General features: G+C 38.7%; 1 protein-coding gene across 1 annotated transcript in view; it reads right to left on the reverse strand.

Moving 5' to 3' along the window:
• ARMC9 (armadillo repeat containing 9) overlaps positions 1–17,476 on the reverse strand; it is a 58,572-nt gene that overhangs the window by 32,401 nt on the left and 8,695 nt on the right. The window contains exons 7-10 of the mRNA XM_010000327.1: positions 16,411–16,547; positions 14,454–14,552; positions 7,201–7,236; positions 319–353 (exon numbers count right to left, since the gene is read on the reverse strand). Of these exons, the coding sequence (XP_009998629.1) occupies positions 319–353; positions 7,201–7,236; positions 14,454–14,552; positions 16,411–16,547 (307 nt within the window). The remainder of the gene's footprint in view (positions 1–318; positions 354–7,200; positions 7,237–14,453; positions 14,553–16,410; positions 16,548–17,476) is intronic.

Raw genomic sequence — 17,476 nt, forward strand, 5'->3', positions numbered from 1 at the left:
ATTTGTGAGAAGCAAACCAATTGTAACAACAGTGCTGCACTGTGCAGAAACAGTAAAGAAACTACAGCAACCAACTAACAGGTGCAGAGTGGCTGATTTACTGGATTAGCAACATTCTGTTGAAATTAGGATATTACTGAACCTGCCCAAGAGAAGAAAACAGATCACAAAATATTTGCACACAGTATTCACTGAGATCAGAGGAAGCTCAGAGGGGAGGAGTGGTTCCCATTTGCAGACAACTGGGAATGCACTTCAGTGAACAAAGCCCTCCTTCTTTTATCTACAGGTAAGTGAAGCTCAGAATTAAATACTTACACAGAGACTGAAGATGCTCTTAGTATCTTGGAAGCCTGGATCAAAAAAGGGAAAAAATAAACAAACAAACACAAACAAAAAACCCAAAACAAACAACAAGCAAAAAACAACAGATTAATTCAAATTTCATACAAACAGTGTCTCCAGTGTTTATCTTTCTTTTCCCTTAAAGTGTTTCACAGGTAAAAACTTATTTTGTTATGATCTGGCCATGTTATCTTCACTGTCATATTCCCCAAATTACCTATACTTCAAGCAATAAACAAAAAAACAAACAAATAAATAAATAAAGGGGAAAAGAAGTGGATAGAAACAACCATCCAAAGCCCATCAAGGAAGATTAAGAACTTGATAACACATTTATTGATTTAAAAAATGTTCATACCTTAAAGTTGCAGTAACATTTCACTGGAGACCTAGCACCTATTACTGCATCCAGATTTACTATAAACCTTCCTTTTGATGATCATCAGAGTACCTCTTGCTACTCATATATACCCCTACATATAATTATCAGTATGTAAAGACTCTGTATTCTAATATGGATAAAACCAATATGGAATATGAGCATGACAATTCTCAGTGGTGCTGCCTAAGATAATATACCCTGGATATTTCCTCCCTAATGCAGTGTGACACAGAGCATGTGCAGCCACTCATTGCTGAACAAGTCAAAACTTAAAGGATCAACACCATATAAAAGTCTATATAAAAGCTATCTGCTTCAGTAAATATTTTTTTGCTAGAGCTAATTGTAGACAAGCCAAGAAGCAGTAATTCTGGCATAAGAGTGGTTCATATCACGCATTCAGATGTCAACTACATGCCATATTTGCAGAATATTCAGTGTCATCTCTTTGTGTTGATCTCACTTTCTAAAATATCTCTCATTACCACTTACGCCTTTAAATCCGGTCCTCTCTTCTAACCTAGTCTCTTTCATGGGAGCTATATAATTGATGTCTATTGTCAGATTTAAAACTGAGGGATTTAAGAGACAAAAAGCATGAAATACCATAGAGAATATTGAATTACACCAGCTGACATTTTCTTGAACACACTACCTCACGGGTATCCTTCCTAATACAAGGAACTGCTCTCTTAGAGGTGAAATAAGCTTATAGACACGTTGGAAAGCATTTTATATGATGCTTAAGTCAATGAGTGACTTGTACACAACAATTAACAGGTAATACACTTCAGAATTAACCCATCTTGACAGCAGTTCTCAAGCCATCGTTTATTTTGCACAACAGAAAAATCTTTCAAAGCATCAAAACAAACCTTTTCCTCCTCAGTTATTTGTGTTCATTTTTCTTAGTGTTTTTGATAAATATAAAGTTAACTTTTGTTTAAACAAAACTATTTTCCCAGTGAAAAATCTATCATCTTGTGCACAATAAAATCACAAAGAGTAAATAGATGTATATAAAAGATCTCTGCTCAGCAAAGTTCTTTTACCTACCACTTCTTTGCTGCCTTAGAAAGCAAAAGGTGTGCTCCAACAAAAATATATCTAAAGGAAATGTAATTGGTAAAGACACATGCATCACCCTTCCACACAAATAAAACCTTTTGGCAAGTGTAAGATTTTGCAATCTTTTACCAATCTCAAAGCTTTTATAAATCTCAAACTTCAGAAGCAACTGGAAGAACATTTGGATGATGAAGCAGACCCTATACTGGAGCTCTGAGGGCAGGACCACTGACTGAGAATCTTCTTGTCCAGCATTTACTTTCCTGCTCAGACTCAAGTTCACCAGACTACAACCTGGACCCGAGGATGGAAGCTCTCTCAGGCTTTTGGTGCTTCTGGGAAAGCAATAAGGATACAGTTAATTCAGGCTCAATGAGGCAAAACAGAAACGGGAAACGTTTTCTAGGACTAGTTTGTCTTTCTCTGCACAATTATATCTGAATCTGGTTGACTACGATCAGCACCACTGATAAGCAAAAAGAATGCAACTATGTTATAGGCAGGTATTTCCTATCTACATCATTGCAATTAGCTGTAAGTAAGCAAGTCTGTATCCATCCAGTATGGCATGCAGAGACGTTGGCTTTGGGCTTAGGAGATATGCTTCTAGTCCTGATCAGCTCCTGACTGCAGATTCAATTTAAACACATTATTTCACACCTCTGGGTCTCAACTTTTTTCATTTGGAAAGCAAATACAGGCACCAATCTCTTGAATAAGTTGGTTCTTGAAATCTACCAAAGCACAGCAGTGTGCAAGCAAGAGATAAAAATTACTATTTTGCAATTAAACAATCGAATGCTCATGGCACAACCACTATAAACAGAAAACCCAACAGATTTAGTGTTTGATTATGACAGAACAATTCTGTAAAATAAGAAAACAGCACCTGACACAGTACAGTAACAACTCTGGTACAAGTATTTTCCTGGTTTGGAATTTATTTAGGCCTCTATTTTAAGAAATTTTATGAGAACAGAGATTGCATTAAAATATTGCTAGAGAATTGTACGTATTCACTGGGCACTTTTTGCCAACAGTAGAACCCAGCAGCTCCTCTGTGGCATGTAGGGCTACGACTTCAAGGTCCATGCTACTTTGGGTCAGACAGCAGAGGCGCCCTGTAAAGCAAACAGCCACGCAGCTTCCTGAGGGACACTCTCCATCTCTTGCTATATGGGTCTTCTGATTTATAGTCAGTTTAATTTTCAAATAAGTGACCCAAATACAGCACCACTGAGTGCTGATCACAAAATTGAACATCCACGTTACCTTCCTGCCATAGACTCTCAACTTTCAACCTTTTAATCCTCGTTTTTAAAGAGGAAAGATGTGGCACTCCAGATCCTCAGAGCTCCACCACCCTGCCAGCCTTTCTCCTCCTCATTCAATGGCCTCTTCAGCTTTTGCTCCTAAATCACTGCCAGTCTGGTGGGCACTACCTCTACACCCATTCCTTGGCTGCTTTCATTGTCTTCTGCAGCAGCACCAGCATTAAGGGTGTTGGTCCCAGCACAGAGCTTGAGCTGATACCCCTGACAGGCCCTAAGTTTGTACCGAGCTCCACACCTTATCTTTAATGCCAGCAGATTTGACCAGTTGGAAGCAGCAGCCTCAGCAATAAGAAGCACTGGCTCAGACTCAGGTGAAATTAAGCCTGGGGAATATGACCCACACACTCCACCAAAAATTTCATAGCTTCTTTCACAGTAAGGTTTCTAATTAAAAGAGTGAAATACAGACCCATCCTTAAATATAATATAACTTGGTTTAATACTCCTGTTCCTTAAGCAGAGTGCTCTTCTTCACCTCACAAAATGCCTGGCCCCACACAACAGGGAAAGGCAAATGCACATTACAAATTCCCTAGCAGGCAGCCCACCGAAGCAAATACACTCAACCTCGGCACATCCTTTGGCATTTCACTAGCATTTGTTTGTTTCTTTCCATTTCTCCTCTTTGGTATGCATCCAAGATGCCCCAGTCTCAAGACATTTACCCAGTTAAATCCCTTTACATAACCTAGCCCCACAAAAACTGTGCTAAGCTCTAGTTCTCCACTTGCGCATTAGCTTTAACAAAAGGAAAACCACACCTCAAATACAAATCAGTTCTTGGGCTTGCTTACGTCAAGCGTGCTTACTTCATTTAAGATATATAACCTAGCCTGTGGGAAAAGTTCATTGTCTTCACCATGTACACAGCAGATCCAAAGCCAGGCTCCCATATGCATTACTTCTGGTGGGAATGCCTGCTGACCCAGCCTTCACCCCTTGAACACATTGCTAGAGATTCTCAGCAACTGCTGAACCAGCCTTCACCCCTTGAACACATTGCTAGAGATTCTCAGCAACAAAAACCTGTCCTACCACCAAATAAATAACAAAACTAATTTTAAAGTCTTTGCAGAAGTTTAGCCATATGCTTTTAAAATGGACTTGTATGTTGCAGACACACATAAAATCATTAAGTCTTTCTAAATTATTTTTAGGAACAAAAGGGATACTTTAAACTGAGGAAAAGGTTAATATTGGAGTCTGGAAGGGGGCAGAAGAGAACCCACTTGAGCCTTTTGGCTTTTTGGTCATCACATATCTGTCCTTCTCTTTCCTGCTGTTCATTCTCCAATCTAAACCCTGAACTCTGATATCTTGTCATTTCTGTGGCAATAGTGCAAAAACTCCAACTGTACTGTGTTTTGGAGAGAGAAAGTATTTGGATGCTGGGAAGTCGGGACTTACTAAAAAACCTGCTTTTAAATAATAGGACAAGAGAAAGTAAAACCATCAGCATTCATAGACCTCAAAGCACTCTACAGAAAATAAATCCTTAATATTCCTAGAAGGTTAGCAGAAACATTACAGTCTCCAGGTAATGAATCCAAGGCCACAGACTGAAAGGCAGTCAAAGGCACTGCTGAGAGGTAACTTCCCCATTACACACCCTTCATGTCAACCACCAGATGATCGATCCACCAGCAAAGTTTACATAGCTCCTTTTTACTAGCAGTTTTCTTAGATCAAGAAGCATTTATTTCCTCAGCATTTTCTCCCAAACCATTTCCCCAGTCTCACCTTTCCTGGAACAAGTTAAATATTAATTCAACCGTTTGAATAATAGCATTCCTTAAATTGCCAGTGAATGAGTGGGAGAAATATGGGGTGTACATGATTCACCTGCATTACACAACTCCCTGCATTCATTAACTTCATCTTGAACCAAATACTTAGCATGCAAACCCAATCTTGAGACAAAACCATTTGTCATAATTGAAACACATGCAGAAAGTAGGTGTCTTAAGGAAAGGAAAAGAAACAAACACAAGAACACAACAGCCCAAGCATAGCTCGTTCTGGTAGGACCATAGTGTATGACTTATGTTTGTGCTGGTTCTTGCCAAAGCCCAGCCAGGTGCCATAATAAGTCGAGTAATTCTGTCATGATGCAGATTAGCCACAGATGGCAGCCCTTAATTTTTTAAAGAAGCAAGGCATGAATATGAACAGCATGCAATAAAATGAAGAAGTTCAAAGGAGGAAAAAATAAAATCAATATTTATAAAAGAAAACAGATGCACTTTATGTGCAAGCCAAAACCACAAGTGATTTTATCAAACACTGTAGCCCTGTGTTCAAACCAATGCAGCTTTGCTATTTGATGTATATATTCATAATATGCTAAAGGCTAAAGCTGAAAGCCAGATTCTGTCCTCAGCTACCACTCTGAAAATGTGAAGTAAGAATTCAGTGTCAATTCAATGCAGATTCAGAATTAATAATCAGAGATATGTGATGAATATGTGAAGAGGAAAACCGAAGTTTGAGCAAATTTGTACATATCATTAGAACTCACAAATGTATGTTGAGCTCATTTGTTATATGCTAATGACAAGACTGCTACATGCACCCTAAGACGGGTTTGACTCCAAGCTTGTGTAACCTGGCAGGTCTACTGGGGCTATGCAAATTTATTTCATAAGAAGATCTGCAGATGTTTTTAATTATTATTTTTTTTCTTTACTTAAACAAGAGATATGCTTTTATGGAAACCTTCCCTTGGCATATAAAACAGGTGAAGACATTTGAAGTGTACATTAAAAAGTCACACTGTACTACCATGTGATAATGCAATGACAAGACAAAATGTCAGAAAAAGTATAAAATACTAAATATATAAACATGAGAGGAGGCTGAAAGGTCTCTATGTATTCAAGCAATAACTCAGAATTTGAGACAGATAACTTTACAATAATATTATAAACACCTCTGTGTTGTAAGTTATTATATTCCACACTGACTAAAGTTACATTTAACAAAGGCTACTTGTATAAGAGCAAAACTTTTCCTTGTCAAAGATACTTTAATTAATAATATCTTATCTGTAATCATCTTTCCTCAATCTCAAAACAGACCATTTTGAGAGAGAATAAAATGCTAAATGTCAAGAAAAAGGTGTCCGTTATGAACACTCACATTATCAACATGAACAGGTTGATTGACAGAGGTGATCTCTTAACAGAGGTGAGCAGAGGTGAATGTGGACAGTACCCTCTACATCAAGATAAAAAGAAGGAATAGTCCACTACACTCAGTAAATCTATTTTAAAGTAGAATAATGAATGACATTTTTCAGATTCGGTGTCAATCACTTCTCTGATTACACACTGAGTTACTTAGAAGCAGACTCATTTCCTCTCTTTGCAAAGAATGCCCTGTGAGCAAAATTAAATACTTATGGTGCACTTGCAATATTGCCAGAATACAAACTTCCATCTGAGTTACACAAGTCACAGGCAGTAACACTGCTTCCCTTTTCCACTTTGCAATCAAAGAAGACCCATTTTAATGGTAAGAAACAATTTTACAGTCTTTACAACAGAGAGGAAGTTTCACTTTACACTTAAAAATTCAAATATATAAGATGCACCTCTGAAGAGCACAAGTGGATTTGCTGTGTTACCTTGAGCAATAACACTTATCTGCTTACTCAGAAGGGCTGTGGGATCAGCTGCTGCTGGCACGCTTCAGAGGCATCGTGCACTACATATACTGATGTTGATGTGGAAGTAATAACTGCTCTCTGCCTGTTATAAAGAAGCTGTGTTTCATGTAGAAGTTGGGGAGAAAGCTGCTCTTTTGTTGACATGCTGTGTTACATGTCTTATGAAGCCATAAAGTTACTTATGGCTACATAAGTATGGCTTCCTAAAGACTCCTATTCCATTCTCTATGCAGAAATCCCAAGCAAGCCTTGCACATTTGTTGAGTCTTTATAAAACATACAGTTAATGCCATAATCAGTTAAAATGCATAGAAAAATGTTACACATTGTGAAATAAAGAGAAATACAGACCGTGACAGACTGCAGCAAGCAATGTGAAAGGATATAAAGATATAGACACTTACATATCCATCATCACAAGGGCTCATAGAGTAATATCCCTTTATGGGCAAACAGGCACACAATAACATAAAGTAGATTAAAAAAAACCAAGTTAACAGAAATAAATTACAGAGAAATGCACAGTTCTAAAAAAAAACAAAACACCCCAAAAATAAAAATTAGCTAAAAATTAACACACTATTAGCTTTGAATAGGGAAGTATAAGCATCTTCTCTCAATCTATGTACTTCTGTGTTTGAGGACTGAAATCAGTGTCACTCTCATGATACATTTACATTGCAAGTTCTCCTTCCAACACCCAGCAAACACATCTGGTCTGCACATGCCTGCATTCTCACTGTCAGTTAGAATAACTATGTACCAAGCACTGACACATTTCTCAGAATATGTGACTTCTATTGGTCACTGCAGTGAAGCAGCTAAGAGAGAGATACCAATGACCATGATACTGATCAGAAGACCTCAGCTTCTGAGAAACCAGCTGCAAGTATTCCCCATACACATAAAGAAAGCTGAGAGACACAACTTCAGGTGTTTCAGCAATGGCATCAATTCCTCATCCCAAAAGACTCCAAGGACAAATTAAGAAAAGTCTCTGGAAGGAAACCTAAGATGTAGTTACCAAAATAAAAAATTCATGGTTTGAGTAATTTAGTACAAAATATGCCATGTTCTCTTTAATTAGATGAAAATGTTTTACTTAGAACAGATTTGTAGCTAAAAAGAACAGTATTAACTAAAAATAAAAGTGCATGGTTCAACACAATGAAATAAGACCAACACTAATTATTCTGCTTCTAGTCTTTTTGGGCAAAACTGACAAAACTTACTTCAGAGGACATGTGTACAGATGAATAAGCACATATAAGCACTGTATTTAGCAATTTCTTCTTTAACAGATATATGCAGCCTTATATAGAAGGAATAAGAAACTTTCCACTCTTAATTGTGAGCAGAAGATAAAGTTCTTTCTATACTTCAACAAATGTTAAAAATCTGCTACTGTTCTTTTTATTACCATCACACTCAGAATTCCCTGATGTGAATAAGTATTTTAACTTTCACAGTACTGGATTTAAGCCAACAGACAACATTGATACGCAAGTGAGTGAGCAAAAGAAACCAGGAGATAACCTGCCTCATGAGAAGAGGACATTTTGACACATGCATGACCTGGGCCAGTGAAAATGCATGTAGGCATCAAGACAAAGATGACATTAAAGGGAAGTTTTAATATTAAAGGAAACAACAAAAGGTTGGACCATATGACTTTTCAAGGTCCCTTCCAACCCAGGCTAATTTAATGATTTGAAGACAGAAAAGTTTGCAAAATTCTCTGCTGATGGCAACACCTTACCTACCTTTAGATAAGAGGGATTTCTGGAAACAAAAAAACCCACACAAATTGCTGCAGGTAGTTGCATCACCTGCAGCAACTGGCAAAAAAGTCATCATATACCCTATCAGCAGAAAAAAAGAACTTCTCTTTGCTTACATAAAGAGGTTGGCTTGTTTCGTCTTTCCCAAATATGTAGTAGTGTATCAGACAGGGATGGAAAAATGAAATATTTCATCCTAAAAAAAGCTTGCTTAGGGTAGATGCTGTTTGCTGTAATGTGCACATTATTTTAAAATGAAAGAGCACACATCCCCATAATGCTTGGTGAATCCACTCTGAATGGTTCAAAGTAATAAAAAAAGCCCACAACTTCTGTTACCCTGTCTCCTAGATTTCATGTGGTCTCCTGGTGCAAAAAACACTTTCACAAGTAAGAAACAGAGTAACTGCCACAACTATCACAGCATGATGGTATGTTCACATTTGCAGTAAAAAAAAGCGGGGAAAAAAAGGACAGACCAGCAAGGTAAAAAAATTCATCCTTTTTTACAGTTTGTTAGTGACAGCTTAACTTTACAGAAGAACTTGTGCTATTGTGTAGTGACAGAACTAAAAATGTTTACACAGCTTCAAGAGTTGTACCAGAAGTGGCCTAAAACTTGCAATGGACATTAATTCAACTAATTGTAGCTACAGGTAAATATAACCAGACTGAACAACAGTAAAAACATAATAGGTATTTATTCTATTCCACAGCACAGGAGCAATATGTACAAATGATTGTACAGCTTTTTAGTCACAGATAGATTCTCCAGTGTTTAACACTCATCTTGACTATTGACAAGACACTGTGCATCTGAAGAAGCAATTCCTTTTTCCTCTTTAATCCAAAGTTTAGAGACTCTTATTACCTTATCCCTAATCCAAGAAATTCCCAGGAAGTGTACATCTTACTTGAATCAGATAAGCTGTTGATGAGTTTTAAGAGTTGCACCTATGCTTAAGAGCTACTTTCAATGGGGAATGAATCGCTCTTCAGTGATAAAGAGCCAGAATCCTCTTGGCTTCATAATATATATTAAACAGAGGATTGTAGGAATCAAGAAACTACAACCCATGCTTCCTACCCATCATACAAATCACTATTAGAAAGAAAAACAAAAAGGAAAAAATAAAACTCCAGTTCTCTCAAGAGCATTAAAGACATAAGGGACTATGATAGATCACTGTGTTGAAAACTATTCTCAAACTTACTATTTCCCACATCAGTTCCCTGTCCAAACAAACATTAGAAAGTCACAAATCTGATTAAATCTTCAAATTAATGTTTCCTCAACTTGTCAGACCTGGGCTCTGAGCTCCTACTCTTAGATCCAGACCTTTCATTTTTACAATTCTCTCAGGTTTCTAATCTCCCAATTCAGGACCACATATGTCAAAAATCATGATGGAAGATGGTGATAACATTCAAATGCAGCTAGGAAAAAAGCCTTATGGTAAAACAGGGCTTCAGAGAAGCCTTGGAAACATCCTCCAACTGTAACACAGCAGTGTGGCCTCTCTCCCAATACATGCAGCAGATGCATCCTGTTAATGGATTGCAGAGCAGGCTCACAAGCTGACCCAGGAGTTCACAGAGCTGGCAAGAGACATCAAGTTGCTCTGCAAAAGAACGAGGTCCAAGTCAGGTTACCAAAGAGCACAAAGAAACAGCCAAGACCAGAAGCTCTTGCTAAATAAGGTTTTGTGGGTATGATTACACTGGGAAAGATTTTTGGTTATGAGATGTCATTGCCCCAGGTCTCAAAGCCAGTTCAGTAAGAAAGACTTGTCCTGGGATTTGTGGTCCTGATACAAATTTCTTCCAGTTTGAAAGGACAGTTCTTCACCTACAGACTGGGGGGGGCATACCAGGAAGCTGATGTTTGTACAATAACAGCACAAATTAGTAAGTGATACATGCTACCTTTATTGTAATTGCAAAGCCTGAGACCTCACGGCTTTATATTACACAATACTGCTTCCCTGACATTAAAACTTGAGGACAGAGTACAATGCACTGGGAACAAAATCAAGTTTGCAGACAAATAATGCTACCAAGGATATAATCCAAGGCATACTCTAATTTCCTTGGGCAATACTTCATCTTTGTTATAGCACTGCTATAGTTCTCCTTCCCAGTATAACTAAAAGCTAGCAGTGTAGAGCAGCTGATTTAACAAAATACACTGTAGAGCTCAAGTCCACGTCTCAGAGAATGATGCATGTTTAGCATTTGCTCTCAGAATCTGCTCCCAATTATCAGTTGTCCCAAGTTGTGCCAGTACAGCTGACTGTGAACTCAAGCACCTCCTCTTTCCAAACTTCAAAATGCACATCCACCCATCCTCTAAGCAAAAGTGGTAGAAATTTATGGCTGCACACCAGTACAACAAAGTAATTTCCTTGCTAATGATTTTCTTTTCTGCTTATCTATTTAGAGATGCTAATCTGTCAAAACTAATTTATTTAAGGGTCTGATCCTGACATTGGTGATGTCAGTGAAACAGGGTCAAATCCTGAAAAACCAAGGTAACAAACCACCATATTTAATGCCTGCCAAAACTCTGCAGACACTGATTTTTTTCTTTTTGAAACATCTCATTTATCTTGCCTACACACTGACCTAATGGTAAGGATGAGCCAAGGAGTTGCCCCTCCACTAGTCTCTTCCCTCTGCAATTATACAGGCAACTGTCTCCTACAGCTGAAGGAATTTTGTGAAATGGAGCAGCTGGAAAGAGCATCTCTCATTAGTTATGAGCAAAAAGTGAAGGGACCTTCCAACACAAATCCAGCACAGATGCTGCAAACTCATGCTGCTACTTCGTCTGGGTCACGATGCCTCCAGCTTTGTTCCAAAACTTCAGTGAAAACCTGAAACCACTTCAGGATTGAACAATAACATCTAAGTGAATAACAATGAGGTATTCTGAGTCCTTGAGGAAAAAGTAACAGGATGCCTTGGTGGCCTAGTGGCAAACAGTCAGAATTTGGCTTTTTGTCCATCTCATCTGTCTTCCTGGATCAACAGAGTCAGGGAGTGGTTAGAACTATTTTGGGATTATGAGGAAGGAATGTAATTTTTCTTCTAAGATGGGCTATACGTATTTTTCCTTCTAATACTTTTGTTACTACGTGTTTGAGTTCATGTAGCAAAACCAGAACTCTCCAAGTGGGAAATAAAGAAGAAAATATGACCAATTGAGTGTCGATAAAAGGTTAAGATGAGGAAATATGGTTATGATGCAGTGAAGGCCTTCAAGACTGCCATCAGGCCCCCAAAACTTGGCTAGTGCCTCAGACAGCCTGGGTGTGTGAGTCTGAATAGAAACAACATTAGATTTCAACTACAGTAGCTACTATTACCTCACCCTCAAGGTGACCTAAGGTGATCTTGACCTAAGACAGTTGAGAAACCCTTAATCTAAACAGTGTCAGTGCTAAAGTTGTCCTCATCCTTCACTAGGGAACTTTGCTGGCACAGCAACTAACTCAAAAAGTGTGGGTAAAGGAGCCATACAGTCACACAGAAATAGTTGGCTGGTATAAAAATAGATACAACTCTGCCAGAAGAACACAGCTTTAGTGAGCTTAACCTGGCTAATTTGGGACAGAAGGGAGGCAAAAATTTACTTCCAGGAGGGGAAAAATCCACTGCCACCAAATTCTGTTTTTCTGACCTATTCACATAGCTGCAGACTGTGCTAAAGCAGCCATAGAAGCACAAATATAGTGGCAAGGGCACTTTCAGAGCAGAAATGCTGTTAGAAGCACTTTTAGAGAAGCAGGAGTAAATAAAGATGATGCATAAGCTCAACAATCATGCTGCAGTTGAGCATCTTTTAGTAGAACAGAGGAAGTATGGCTGCAAGAGATTTTGAGTGTTCACCTAATTGTCCCGGAGGAGCAGCCAAGCATCCACCATTCCTGGTAAATGGCAACAGTTTATCCACCTTTTTCTTAAAAACCTCCAGTGGCAGAGATTCTGACTGAAATACTGTGTTCATACACTGCAGCTTACCCATTTCTTCAATGATCACTTATTTATTTCACAGAGAAGGAAGCTGATACTTATACCCAAAGGCTAAACCATACAAGGACAGATGTTCATGCTAAAATAATGCATTTGACGAGGGCACAGACAGACATATCCAGTCTAGCAATAATCCACCCAGCTTTTATCAGAAGACACATGTTCAGTCACTTCTGCACTCTCTGCAGAAAGGATTAAGAAACAAATCAGCATCTGGCACAAGGATGACACTCCTCCCTTTGCCGCCTTTCCCAAAGGGTTCAAGAGATCAGAAGATCAAGTTATGGTAGAAAGAAAAACAGTAAGAGTGAAACCCTGGCCAAATGGAGCAACTTGAAAGCACAGGAGAAAAAGAGAAGATGGAAGCAGAGAGCAGGAACAGAGAGAAGAAGGCACATGGCTGTACAGAATGGATGATCTCAGTACAGGGAAGGAGATCAGGGAGACACACAGCCACCACATCAGATGGCAAAAATGCAAAAGACTACTGGGGTACATAAAAGCATTATCTTGGAAAGTCATTGGCAAAGAAAGAGGGAAGACCCTTGAAAACTGTTGGTTAGAAGAATGATAGGGAGAGGATATTCATTATTGGGTGGGAGATGGCATAACCATGCACCACAGACATGGTGTAAATCTGAGAAGAGAGGAGTTACAGATAGCCCCTAATGTTGAGGTAGCAGACAGAGACCCTGGTTTCTTCCTGAAACTCTGGGATATGCAGCCTGCAAAAGCTGCTAAGAGAGAACCTCTTGAATATATGATAAGTCAGAGAAAGGAGTTCTGACCATTAGCAGGGAAGTGAGGGCATTTAAAACATCTTGAAGAGCAATGAGGAATAATATTTGTTTCTGAAAATACTAGCACATAGAGAAAAGGGAACATTTTTATTATCTCCTCATCTTTCTGTAGCAGAGTTTCAAGAGGAACAAAATGTACCCATAGCGTCATTGTTATAAAAACCTTGGCTAGAATAAGGAGCAAGAACTTTATCTTTTTCTGCTTTTCCTTCTGCACTTCACAAAGCTCTTCTACTACAAAGTATACATGAATTTCTGCCACAGCAAAAATAGTAAGCACAGTTCATGATTTTGGCTTGTTTTTCTAAAGTAGTGGCACACATAGTCTAACATTAAAATGTTTTAATGTTAAAGCTTATTTGAAAAAAAATTTAACAGGCTAGGTATTAAAAAAGGTTGTACCACTGAGCAGCTCTCACACTATCATTAAGTAATTTAAAATTTCACATCCCCAGGTACAGTTTCACAGGCATTAGAAACTATCCTAGGCTGGTTCTGCTGCTGAAGAAAAGCCACAACAAACACCTCCCTCTCCATTTAGGCAGAAGAGATTGAGCAGAACATTAAAGGGCACAAGCAGAACATTGATAGGTACACTGCAGCCATCTGAAAAGGAACAAGAGGCTGGTGGAGTGGGAAGAAAAAAAACCCCAGGCACCCTGAGCTACTTATCAGTAAGATCAAAGATCCTTAGACATGGATTAAAGCCCATCATGTATATCAACAAGTCTGCTTAGGTGTATCATCTAACTGCCCATCTAACAACCAGCTCTTACAAAAAAAGGAAATCCTCCCTTCCTCCTCTTTTCCCCATTTGTTCTCATGATCCTGCCTGATGCTTCTCCTTCAGCTGGCTAAGCCAAATCACTGGGGTTACAGGAGCATCACTGACAGCAGAAAGGAACAGGGCACAGTACAAACACCTCTTTTTTTTCATTATGTTTTATCTTTAATATCTCACATTTGTTGTTCAAGATACATCTTAAGCAGTATTGTCTTTTCAGATAATTATTGTAAAAACCCCCAAACATCAATACTTACAGTTCCAGGCCTTGTGAAGTCAGTACTATGAGCTACACTTTGTCTCATCTGATTGCTACACAAGCGAACACAAATGCTATGAAGATGTTCTGCTGAGACCTAAAAAGTAGAAAACAAAGAGAGAATAGTGTCATATAAAACTTACACTTTCTACCAGACAAGTGTTTCTATACTAAAGGTGTGGGGTTTTGTTTGTTTTTGTTTTTGTTTGGTTTTTTTTAAGAGTGACAGAAATCACACATCTGAGACTCACTGATGACAAGCACAATGTATATACTGCAACTACAGTTCTGTTCAGAAAACTATTAACTTCTTTCCTCTGGGAATAGTTATGCTATTCACAAGACTAACACTAATCACTTTCAGAGAGTCTAGAAGAAAACTAGAATTTGTCACACCTCTGTTTGCATACAGATTTTCCTCAATCAAAAGGTAAGTTCCCCAGGAGTAAGTATGAAGCAGTTTTGTGTTTCAGAATTGCATAATGATATGCTGATGTGCTGTCTAGCTAAAGAGCAGAACTTGCACAACTGATTTCTACAGCAGAGAGAATAATTATGAATTACAAAATACAATACTTGTGTTTCAAAGCAAAACATCTCAGTAGGTTTCGGTGGTGGTTTGTTTTTGTTTTGTTTTGTTTTGGAAAATCCATGCTACAAAAGAATTGGTTAATTTCAGAACAGTTATTAGCTTCCCAGCACCGAGGTGAGAGGACTGTGATTATAGGAATGCGCATGGGCACACTTCTGATATTCTAAGACAACAAAACCCTTCACATGCAGAATGCAGAAACTTCAACATGATAGTACCGAGCACCCAACTCCACTTGGGGTTCAGAAATGACAGAAACCAAGATTCATAACGAAAGAGCTCCCTCAGCTGGACACACTTGGGAAGGACCAAACGACCACCCAGCACAAGGCTTATAAAGGAAATGAAACAAGCATCCCCAACAACAGATCACCAGTGGCTGGTTCCTCCACCACAGAAGGTAAGAGAGAGAGCGTGCTGACGTGGGAAATGGGAGGCAACAGATTCATTACTATGTGTTTCTTACTGTTATCAAAGCTCATGTGAGCAAATACCTTTCTTAATCTGCTGGAAAGCAAAATCCACACCTATAGGCAAATTCTTCCTGCATTAATGATGTGAGCAGGCTGATCCCAGATGGAGAGTAACAAAGTACAAGATGTTCAGGCTGATGACTGGAGGAAGGTACATACTGACTTGTCACTCCTAAGTCATTCTCCCTGCTATCAATGCACAGCTCCATTAAAAGCACGTCTGCCATAAGAGTAACCTTCAGGTTTGACAGAAGTTACAGTAGAGAAGCAGGCTTGCAGAGAAGGGGGTATGAAAGATGAAGCATAAGACATATACAGAAAATCCTCATAAGCAAGTTGTACCTTCTCCAATTATGAACATGTGGCCCATTTTACACAGGGAATAACTCATTGACTCCTACCCCAGTTCCTTTTACTAACTAAATTAACAAGTACAGCTTAGCAGAACAGAGCCAAGCTTTTCCTCACTAAAATTTTGGATCAGAAGTTTGTTTCCACCAAAGTGTAACTTAAAGCAGACCTGGCACCAGTTTTAAACATACAGCCACCTCTGATGAGCTGGATTGCAGTCAGTAATCACAGAAATGCTCTCTAATCACTGCTGATGCCAAAGATCACAACACATTCAAGAGATCAGTCTTGTGACATGGTGGTAAGTTTCTTGAAGATTTCTGAGCCAGCCCAACCCAACTCATCTTTTGCACTACCTCTATCCTAGTACACCGGGGCAATGGAAGAAGCTCTCATATAAAATGCTGCGTTTCATTAGTAAAGAGAGACAGCACTTACAGAAACACTCATAACTATGAAGCTGAATTCACATTTTAGTGGCACTGTCTCTTCATTTTCTGGGGCTGGGGAAGCAAATACACATCTGAACCCCCTCTTACCGTCTTGCCATTGACTATGGCCTTCAAGCAATCCACCAGATCTGCACTGACTGTAATGAGATTATGGTAGCTCTCCTGCAAGTCATTATATTGTTTCTGAGAGGTCACTAACTCTTCTTGAAGACTTTGCAACGTTTCTGTCAAGACAATAACAGAAAAGAAATCATATCACATTTACAAGTGAAAGGTAAAAAGAACTCACAAGCATTTTTACTGCTCTGAATGGACTTCAACTGCTGCTGTGGAGTTAACTTTTATCAAAAGGGTGAAATTTCACTGCAAGGAGAATTCCACACTCCTGGTGTGATTTCATTTCATTGCAACAGTTGAAAGTATTTATTTTGCCTTAACTGCCCCAAGAACCACTTGCTTCACAGCTACAGCAGCAGCACAACTCTCAGACCGTAAACATCACTGAATACGTTTGTGAAGAGGATACGGTTATAAAGGTGTGTTAATACAAGAAGTTCCATAGAGAAAAAAGGAGGCTGTGGGCATTGAGTCAGAAGAATATATGACAAAATGCAGCTCCAACTTGGGTTAACAGAACTTGCTATCTGCAGGTAAGATTCACGCACCATCTTCCCCATTCACTAAAGTAACAGTAGGTACAAAAAATAACCACACAGAGCAAATGGAAAGGTCAAGCTGCCACTTCAAAGATACAACAGGACCAGACAGTACCCAGAGATACACGCCAGTGTTTGTTAGATTACACTGTGAGCCTGGCTGTTTCCTCCAGTTAATTTCTAGAAAAAGACCACTGATATTTAGATTATGTAGTGTTTTGCTTATTTAAAAGTTAATACTTCTATCTTTTAAGGAAGATAGTACAACTCACAGCAAAAAAAGGTAACACCCAACATTCAAGTTATCCAATTCCTCACCTGTTATTAAAATAATCACAGAATTCCTGTAAGTTGCAGGAATTTCTCTACTTCTACAGAAAATTTGTCAGGTGATTCCATCATTTATTGGTTGATGGTAAGCTATATTAGTTACTTTTAGTACTTTCAGTTTCTGAAAATAACTCAAATCTTTATTTTATTTTAAAGTTACATTCCTG

The sequence above is a fragment of the Chaetura pelagica genome, unplaced genomic scaffold, assembly GCF_000747805.2.
Source record: "Chaetura pelagica isolate M959 unplaced genomic scaffold, ChaPel_1.0 scaffold20, whole genome shotgun sequence".
NCBI classification, from domain to species: domain Eukaryota; kingdom Metazoa; phylum Chordata; class Aves; order Apodiformes; family Apodidae; genus Chaetura; species Chaetura pelagica.